Source organism: Orycteropus afer, unplaced genomic scaffold (assembly GCF_000298275.1).
Source record: "Orycteropus afer afer isolate SDZICR_OR568_19922 unplaced genomic scaffold, OryAfe1.0 scaffold00205, whole genome shotgun sequence".
NCBI classification, from domain to species: Eukaryota; Metazoa; Chordata; class Mammalia; order Tubulidentata; family Orycteropodidae; genus Orycteropus; species Orycteropus afer.
Window position 1 is genome coordinate 2,447,589 of NW_006921792.1, and position 10,216 is coordinate 2,457,804.

Here is a 10,216-nt window from a genome sequence, read left to right on the forward strand (position 1 = left end):
CTTATGGGGACTGTTGCTGTCTCCCATTCAGTTAGACAAAAATTACAATTGAATAACCATCAAAAAACTAAAAGCACATGGACAAAGAATACACCATGTAATCACACAAGAACAGTAACCAAAAAAGGAAAAAAGGGAGAAAAGAAGAAAAAAACAAGAAAACCTGCAATATCTGGGGATAAGACACTAAGAGAAAAAGGTAGAGGAGAATAATGAAGAAAAAAAAAAAAATAAACCAGAAAAACAAAGAATGGGTTTAACAATGAAAAAAAAGGGAGAAAAAAGAATTTAAATTAAAAAAAAAAAATTTAACCAGGAATGGAAATGAAAAAAAAAAAAAAGTAAACTAGGACCTGGGAGGGGAAGAGTAGTAAAAAGGGCAAAAGTATTAATAATAATAGTAGTTTTAAAACAGACAAATCCACGTAAACTAAACACTAGAAAAAAGAAAGAGAAAAAGAAAAATATTGGCAGAAGACAGGGCAGTGCACCCGGGCTCCGTCTGAGCGCACAGATTGGGATGGAGTTCCTGCAGGCCCAGAAGGTGGCTTGGAGTTGAGAGTGGCCACACCTCTGTTCACCAAGCGAGTGTGGGGTATAAGAGTAACAAGAGAAACATCACACCTTTTCAGTCGTGAAGGTCTGGAGTGTCCTTGGGGTTACTGGCAAGCAGAACCTCTTCTTAAGCCCCTGGAATCTCGGTGAGTGCTGTCTCTTTAAATATCCAAAATGGTTAAGCTGCTTGTAAACATTCAAAATGGCAGCACCCTCCAGACAGGCCAAAGTCCACAGCTCAACCCATCTTCCTCTTCACCACTGCTTCCCCTTTTATTCCACAGCCAGCAGAGCAGTCCTCTGTGCAGTCCCTGGCTAGCAGGGCTGATTTTTAGGCTAATTCTTAGGTCCTACCACCACTGGGGAATCTCCAAGCTGTCTGTGCCATCAGGATTGCTCAGGATTGCTGCCAGACCACAGGTCTGTATGTTTCCTTTTTTGTTATTTTCATGCAAATTCTTGTGTTAGTTTGGGTTTACTTCACTTCTATATCCTTCCTTTCAAGGCTAAGGGGTGCAGGATTATCTTCTCTGTCTGTGTTAATTGGTTTCCCTTTTCTTTGTTGAGGAGGGTCTGTACAGACTTTCTGCCTAGTCCATCTTTATTTTTTTGTTTGTCTTATACCTTCTTTGTTTCTCATTTTCCCTAATATTATCAACTTTTGTGTTTTGTTGATTTTTTGTAGTTTTTTAGTGAACTGTTTTATTATCTTCCTTCCTTTTGTGTGTAATGTTTAATATATTTCCTTTGTATTTACCATGAGGATTACATTTAAGATCTTACAATTATAACAACTTGGTTTAAATTGATACCAACTTCCACAATGTACAAAAACTCTATAACTGTACCTTTCTTCTCTCCCATTTATGCTGTTGTTATCACCTCTTACATCTTTATACATCATGAGCCCTGTAACATAAAATTATACTTTATGCATTTTTCATTATACAGCATGAAGGACATAATAACTAGAAACATCAAGCAAAAATACCTTAAAACTTGCCATTATACTTGCCTACAATTACCTTTTATGGAGATTTTTCTATGTTCAGTTCCAAGTTACTGTCTCTTGTTCTTTCTTTCTCATCTGAAAGACTGCCTTTACCACCTCTTGGAGGGCAGGTCCAGTGGTTACAAACTCTTTCAATGTTTATTTACCTGGGAATTCCTTATTTTGCCTTCATTCTTGACAGTTTTGCCAGATATGACATTCTTGGTTGACAGTACTTTTCTTTCATTGCTTTAAATATGTCATCCCATTGTTTTTTTGTCCTCCAGGATTTCTGAAGAGAAATTGGCACTTAATCTTATTTGGGATCCTTTGTGTGTGACTCTTCTCTCTTGCTAATTTCAAGATTTTCTATAATTATTTTTTGAAGGTTTCATTATAATGTGTCTCAGTGTGGATCGCTTTAGGTTTACCCTACTTTGAGTTAGTTCACTGAACTTCTTAGATATATAGATTCATGTACTTTGTTGTATTTGGAAAGCTTTCTGCCATTTTCCAATTATTTTGTCCCTTTCTCTCATCTTCTTCTGGGACTCTTATGATGCATATGTCAGCTCATTTGTTGATGGCCCACATTTCCATTAGGTTATGCTCAGCTATCTTGGGCCATCTATGTTGTTTCTTCGCAGTCTCCTTAATTTCTATTACTTTATCCTCTACCTTGTACATTCTTTTCCAGCTCAAGTCTATTGTTAAATTCTTTTAATAAGTTTTTTAAATTTCAATTATTATATCTTTCACCCACAATTTTTCTTTTTCTTTTTTTTTTTTAGTGTCTATCATTTTACGTATATTCTCCTTTTATTCATACATCATTCATCTGATTTTCTTTAATTCTTTGTGTTTTCCTTTAGTTCTTTGATCTTGTTAATATTATTTTGTTATATTCTTCCAATCTGTTCATTATTTTGGTTCCCATAAATGTAATTTCTCTCCTTTCATCTTATTCACTTAAATGGACCATAATTTTCAGTTTATTTGTATACCTTTTAATTTTTTGTTGAAGCTGAGACATTAGAATCTTACTAGATGTTACTTTTTTCAATGGTTAAGATTATAATTCTCCTAAAACAGTAAATGTTCTCTCTAATATGATGTAAGGTACTGTGCTACGTATAACAAACATTCTACCTTAATAGGGAAAATAGTATCATCATGTAGACACTAAAATGTGTGTGAGTATTTATGTATTCATTAATTGAAATATTTTGTTCTTACTTGGAATTGGATTAAATAATTGGTCTTTTTCTTCTCTGTGCTCCTCCCTTGTTGATGTTTCATTTAAAGCTGTTAAAACAATAAATTGTTATGGTAAACAAATATCATTTATGAAAATTATGGTGTATTTGTGATGTCTGCATATATATGACACACATAATTATATATATGTGTATCTATATGCAATATAAACATTACATTTATATACAAGCATGAATATATGTAAAATTTACATTACTTTTATTCATGTATATATTATGATATGTTCATTGCCTTTATAAATGTGTACCCTTGTGTTTATGTGTATACTGTTCCAAACACAATGAGGGACAATATTAGGCAAGAGGTGTATTTAATGTTTTTAATTATAAATAGAGTGGCTAAATTGCAACAATTGTAAGAGAATAAAATTTTTTTTGTAGGGAAAAATAAGAAAATGTGTGGCATTTTATTAACTCTCTGTTTGTTTTGCATTTTCTAATGCAACTACAAAGTGTTGACTTACTGATTCTTAGTATTAGAACTAAAGTGATCTTGGCTTTCTTACATAAGATTTTAGAAAATCAAGACATTTCTCCAGCTACATAACTGTATGAATTTACCTTTCTCTAAATTTGTCCAAAATTCAGGCTCATTTTGACCCCTGTTTGGTTCTGTTTAAAATAAAATAGAACATGAAGACACAATAAGGTAATTTGCTTTACAATTTGTGATAGAATATTCATTCATTTCTTGTTAATTTACTTATTTAGTAATTACAACTTGAGCTCCTATCATGTGCTTGACACTAAAGTTATAGAAATGAACAAGGCATAAGCCTTATGTGCAAGAAACCCATCCTTTGAGAGATAGAACAGAATCATTATTGATTATGTTGCAAGATAATAATGGCTTTAATATAAATGCACAGCAGGTATGCACAGAGGGCCTTAACTCAACTTGTAGAGTCCAGAAACCCTTCAAAAGGCTGCTGATTCCCCAGTCTAAGGCTTAGAAGACTAGCATTTGTTAGCCAGACAAACAAGACAAGGAAAATGTTCAACTCAGAGTCATGAGCAGGCTCTGTAAGCTCTTGGAACTCCAAATAATCTGAGGTGAAAATGTTAATGGGGAATGTGACCCAGAGTTGAGACTGGAAAGTTGTTCAATAGCCAGATCATTTAAGACTTGAGTGCCTGGCTAGGAAGGCTAAACATGACCTACATCCTAGTGGTAAGTTACTGAAGATATTTAAGCAAAGGGATACAAGCATGATTAGATTTCCATTCTTAAACCTATCAAAAAAGTGGATAAAGTTTTAATTTTTTTTGGTAGTGTTAAAGATGCAAACTAATCCACAGTGCTCATATTAGTAATGCATTTTGATTGCAAGAACTAGAGAAAATATGATTTTTCATATTGGCCTGTAAGTTTCCTTTGTCTTTAAGTAGACAAGACCCTAGAGAAGAACTATCCTGGATTGTTTTGGTTTCACAAATATTTTATAAGGAATGGCATTGTTGACAAGAATGGTGATTTTGATTTTGCAATCTCCTCCCTTTCAAGCACTCTCCCAAATAATCTTAGGAAACACTAATAATTGATTCTAAGTAGAGATAAGTTTATTCTTCAAGCAGGGAGAAAATTTTACATTATATAAAAAACAAATTATATTAAATAAATATAAATCTATTTATATCTAATATTAATATGTGTATAATTTATCAATTTTAAACAAATATATTTTATATGTTTATAAATGCATGTTAATTTATAAATATATACAATATTAATAAATTTAATGAATTTTATGAAAATAAAAGTATATTTAAAAAATGTTCACATCTTATCCTTTGTCAAGTAAATCTGAAACTGACCATTAGACATTCACTGCTTAAAAGAATTTAAAATATCTTTAAATTGCAGTAGTACAAATTTTTAAAGCATGAATTAATTTATGAAATGCTCGGAGTAGAGGAACTTAAAATTTTAAGTCATATAATGATATGCTCCAGGTATGAATACAGTGTAGTAGTAGTTTTAATACTTTGAAAATGATTGTCATGGTCTTCAAGGGGTTCTTTAGTAGTGTATTCTTCAGTGGGTTTTTCAGTAAGGTTTTCAGTGGTTTTTGTAGTAGATGTTTCAGTGTGGGCTTGAGCTAGGAAAAGAGATAAAAATGAGTTATCCACATATAAAAAGTAAAGGCTAAACTTCTGTGATTAGGCATACTTTTTCTTTTCTTATTGCGGTTTGGGTGAAAGTTTACAGGCAAATTGGTTTTCCATTCAACAATTCATATATATTTTATTCTGTGACATTGATTGCAATCCCCACAGTAACAGTACTATGTGTTTACTGTTTCCATTCCTCATTTTTCCCCAACCCTTCCTGCCTTCTGAGCTTTAAACCTGAGCAAATGCTGCCATTTAGATTTTGTATGGTTGATTGTTCTAAGGAGTGTGTACCTTCCTGGTGTTATTGTCCACCTTATAGGTGTGTCTAATGCACTGCCGTCAAGTTGGATCTGACTCATAGTGACCCCTCCTTGGGTTTCCAAGGTGGCATCACTACAGAAGTAGATTGCCCAACCTTCCTTCCAAGGAGTGGTTGGTGGGTTTGAACCACCAGCCTTCTGATTAGCAGTCAAATGTCTTAGGTACCATGCCACCAGAGCTACCTAGGTCTGTCTATCATTTGATTAAAAGTTGAAATACAGGGATGAGTTCAGTTCTAAGCCTGAAGTGTGTCTAAATTATAGTCTTGGGGGTTATACCAGTCTCTATTAGACTGGTAAACCTGGTGTTTTTTATGATTTTGAGTTTCAATTCACATTTTTCTCCACTCTATCCAGGACCTACTATTGCAATCCCTTTCAGAGCAGTCAGCAGTGGTAGATGGGCACTGTCTAGTTCCTGTGGTCTCAGGTTGTGGAGGCCAGGATTCAGGTGATCCACTTAGTCCTTTGGACCAACTGTTTCCTTGAATCTTTGATTTTCTTCAGTCTTCTTTGGTCCAAACAAGGAGAAACCAATAATTGCATCCTAGATGGCTGCTCACAAGATTTTGTAATCCCATTTGCTACTCACCAAAGTAGGATATAGAACATTGTCTTTGTGAACTATGTTCTATCAATTGACCTTGACATCTTCCAAGACTATGGTCCTGAGTGCCCAGACCCACTGACTCATTCCTTTAAGATGTTTGGTTATGCCTAAGAAATCTGCAGAACTTTTCCCTCTGTATACTCTACTATATTCATGGATATGTTGTTGTTGTTATGTGCCATCAAGTCAGACCTGAGTCATAGCGACCCCTCCTTGGGTTTCCGAGGTGGTATCATTATGGAAGTAGATTGCCCAACCTTCCTTCCGAGGAGTGGCTGGTGGGTTTGAACCGCCAGCCTTCTGGGTAGCAGCCAAGTGCCTTAGGCACTATGCTACAGCATATGTAAATATGTATGTAGAAATATCCTCTGTCAAACTGATGCATATTTGTGGGTGTCGTCTCATTTGCCTTCCCTTTCCTGTTCAGTTTGTGTGTCTCTCTGTGTATTCACTCATAGGTTATTGTTATTACTGTTATTGAAGGATTGAGTGTATAATTACAAAGAATTTACCTTGTTGCCTTTAACTTTTGTGCTCCTCCCAGTGTCTACCTTTCCCTTAGTCATTTTGTGCTGACCTCCCCCTTGGTGTATATTGCCTTTCCTTTACCCAAATTAATGCATTTCTACTCTCTAGTTAGTGAATTATCTTCTCTTCCCTTTCCACCCCTGCTAACCCTCAAAGAATGTTTCTCTCTGTGTGTAAACCTTTTCTGGCCTTGTTAGAGTAGTGGTCTCACATAGTTTTTGTCCTTTTGTGATCTACTAATGTCACTCAGCATAATACCCTCTAGGTTCATCCATGTTATGAGGTATTTCACAGATTCATCATTATTCTTTAACATTCTGTAGTATTCCATTGTGTGTATGTACCACAGTTTGTTTATCCACTTATCCATTGATGGACACTTAAGTTGTTTCCATCTTTTTGGTATTGTGAATAATGTTATTGTGAACATGGCTGTACATATATCTGTTATGTTGCAGCTCTTGTTTCTCTAGGGTATATCCCTAGTAGTGGGATTGCCAGATCACATTACTTCTATTTCCAGTTTTTTAAGCAAGTGGGTTAGGCTTACTTTTAAGCTAAAAATGAGACAAAGAAAAAGAGAGAGGGAAATAAAAGGAAAGATAGAAATTTTCCTGAGACAACTTACAAGAGGGGAAAGAGGAAGGCATGTGAAGCTTTTGTGATAATGTCTTTCCTGAGGTGGGATTAATATGCCTACAATTTGTGAACAGAGGACAAGCAAGGAGAAGGATGCCACAAGCTTTCCTTAGAGATTAGGAAGATCTATTGGATGAGATACGTCGGCTTCAGGTGTTCCCTGCACAGTAATACTATCATTCCAGGACAGCGTGGTTGCTGCTCAGCATAATGACATGAAAGAGAGAAATGGCATGAGTGTGCTAATAGGAAACAAACTCTGCTATGCCCCCTTACACTCAGCTTTGGAGAAAAGTATCTGTATCACTTCACTTCACCTTTGTCCTCAGACTTTTAGGGACTATACTTATGCAATCTGTAGGCATAATTATTTCAGAGATCTCTGTTTCCTCAAGTGACTTGCTCCTCTAGATACTTATCCCAATCCAACTTGACCTGAATTATAGGAATAGAAGTCAGAGTTGTGTAGTCCTCAGCCCATTGCCTAAGTAAGTTTATATTACCTGGTCTACTTCAGAGCCGGCTTTCTGTCTTATCTAAAAGAACTGAAGACGTTTGCTGTGTACAAACAAGACTCCCATGGGTAATTTATCTAATTAATGTATGTCCCTGTAATATCCCTATCTCATCTAAATCCAAAAATTTGAAATTGCTCAAAATATTGCATGTGTTGCCAAATAACTTTATTAATAATTAGGCATCACTGACTTTGTTTTTTTCTCAATGTTGAAACCGTCATAACCAGAAACATTCTATTCTCCCTGTCTATTTACTCTCCTTCTCTTCCTCTCTTTCTTTTTTTCTTGTTTTATCTTTGGGTGTTTCATAGATAGTGAGTTGTTGACACTACAAGGTGAAAGCTGTGTTCATGTACATGGACTGTGGAAAATTTGACATGCTGACAAAGTTTTATCTGTCAAATAGTTATGCTTGATGGAAAGATGTGAAAGAAAATAAGAACACTTAAAATTGAAAGTAAAAAGCAGAAAGGAGTAAAGTAGTGGATCTAAGACAGGCCAACAATTTTCTAACCAAAAACCAAACCAAACTCACTGCCATTGAGTCAGATACAACTCATAGAGACCCCTCCTTGGGTTTCCAATCTACAGAAACAGATTGCCCAACCTTCCTTCTGAGGAGAGGCTGGTGGGTTTGAACCACCACCAGTCTTCTGGTTAGCAGTCAAATGCCTTAGGCACTACATCACCAGAATCCTAAATTTAGTTACTAATTTGTCTTCCTACACAAACCAAAAATATGAGGTTAGAAAATGTAAGAACCTCCCTGTCAGTGCAATGGACATGGAGATTCAAGAGTGTTGGTATTAGAGGAAGTGGGATAAAGGGAAAGCCTAGGGGAAGACTCAAGTTCGGTTGGATCTCAGGGTAATAGAATCTACCTTATAAGGGTGTGTTAGACTGTGTTCTCTAGAGAAACAAAACCAGTAAAGCATACATATAGAGAGAAAGAGAAATTTATCTTAGGAAAATGGCTTGCACACTTATAGAAGCTGGAAAGTCCCAAGTTCTTGGACCAAATGTCAAGCTGGAGGCTTTTTTCCAACTCTTGCAGCCGCAGGGTCTGAGGAACTCAAGTACACCGGCTGTTGACTCCAACAAATGACAAATCCAAGATCTCCAGTCTGAATGGTGGACTGTTCACTCATGGACAGTTGTAAACAGCACAACAGAATCCCGATCCACAGAAGAATGTCTCTTTTCCCAGGATGTCCATAAATATACTGGAAGCAGCCCACACCCCTAAGGAAACTCCCTTTTAATGGATCGGCTGCTCAAAACATGTATATCTGATCCCATTGTTGGAACAACCCACATCACAACTGCTTAAACCACACAAAATTGTGGTCCAGCCAAGTTGACACAAAGCTCCAGATATCACACAGGGGAAATTTAGTCTTGTTTAGGGACTAAGATTTCCTGATTTAGGCCCCCTATGATCACTTTCCTATCCAACACTCTCTAGTACTATTTAGAAATCCTGCTTTAAGGCCTTTTCACACACGAAACAGTGACTTCCAGTACTTACAGTTTCTTAGAATAAAATTCACGTCAGTTGTTGCTCTCAATGATATTTCAGGCCCAGTGCCATTTACACCTTGTGTCGTGAATGTATCTAAACATATAAAATCAAAAGTTAGCGAAGTCACTTTTTGTTCATTTACATTTTTCCTCATTGATTTTTTTTTTTTTTTTTTAACATACCCACTGCCATCGAGTCAGGTCTGACTCATATAGACCCCTCCTTGGGTTTATGAGGTGTTATCACTACAGAAGTAGATTGCCCAACCAAGACAGAAAATAAAATTATCTGAGGCATTCTTCACTAGGCAAGGGTCAACTAAAATTAATAAGGAAAGAATACAAACTACTATCCTTGTGATAAATGACACTGAGAAGCCATTATTGAGGAGATTCATGGGAAAACTTATATAATTGCTAACAGATGCCTGCACGGATTTGTAGATGTGAATATTATTACAAAAGGTACTTATATTATCAAAAACCAAATGCCTTAACCACAAGATCTCCACATACATACACACATATGGGTGTGTGTGTGTGTGTGTGTGTGTATAATGTAATTCATATTAAAGGCTAGAAGTATACTTGCAAATAATTTTTTATAGTCATTACCACGGGGAGAAGGGGAGAAAGAACAGTGGGAAAGATAAAGGACTTTCACGTTGTCCTCCTTATGTTTATGTTTTGCTTGGACCCTTTAACATGGGAATGCATCCATGTGTTACATTAAAAAAACAATACACACAGGAAATCAAATGGACAATATCATCAATATTGCTCTTTATAATATTAAATTGAATTATACTGTTCAAACAGATGAGGTTATTCTGCTATAAGTGATGCTAGCACAGAATTAAAAAAACAAAAGCAAAAGTAAGGAGAAAGACATGACAGCAAGATGATAAACTCAGGGAAGGACACCTCTGTCTTGATTATGGTATGATGTCTAATTAAGAATAATTTTCTGTGTAAATCAAGTAATTATCAGGCTCTAATTTATTTATTCTCTGTTTAATTCAAAATAGAGGTATATCCTGAAAAGTATGTAATTTTTATTGTGCTGTTTTGCACACAGGAGAGGCAGCCTGGAGTGGATAGATTAGACACCACTCATGATTCTGCTTCTTGGTGACTATGAA

The 10,216-nt window shown here is 35.7% G+C and overlaps 1 protein-coding gene across 1 annotated transcript in view; it reads right to left on the bottom strand.

Annotated features, from left to right (window-relative positions):
- EQTN (equatorin) overlaps positions 1–10,216 on the bottom strand; it is a 27,652-nt gene that overhangs the window by 15,794 nt on the left and 1,642 nt on the right. The window contains exons 3-5 of the mRNA XM_007948144.1: positions 4,809–4,922; positions 3,385–3,435; positions 2,783–2,851 (exon numbers count right to left, since the gene is read on the bottom strand). Coding sequence (XP_007946335.1) covers positions 2,783–2,851; positions 3,385–3,435; positions 4,809–4,922 — 234 coding nt within the window. The remainder of the gene's footprint in view (positions 1–2,782; positions 2,852–3,384; positions 3,436–4,808; positions 4,923–10,216) is intronic.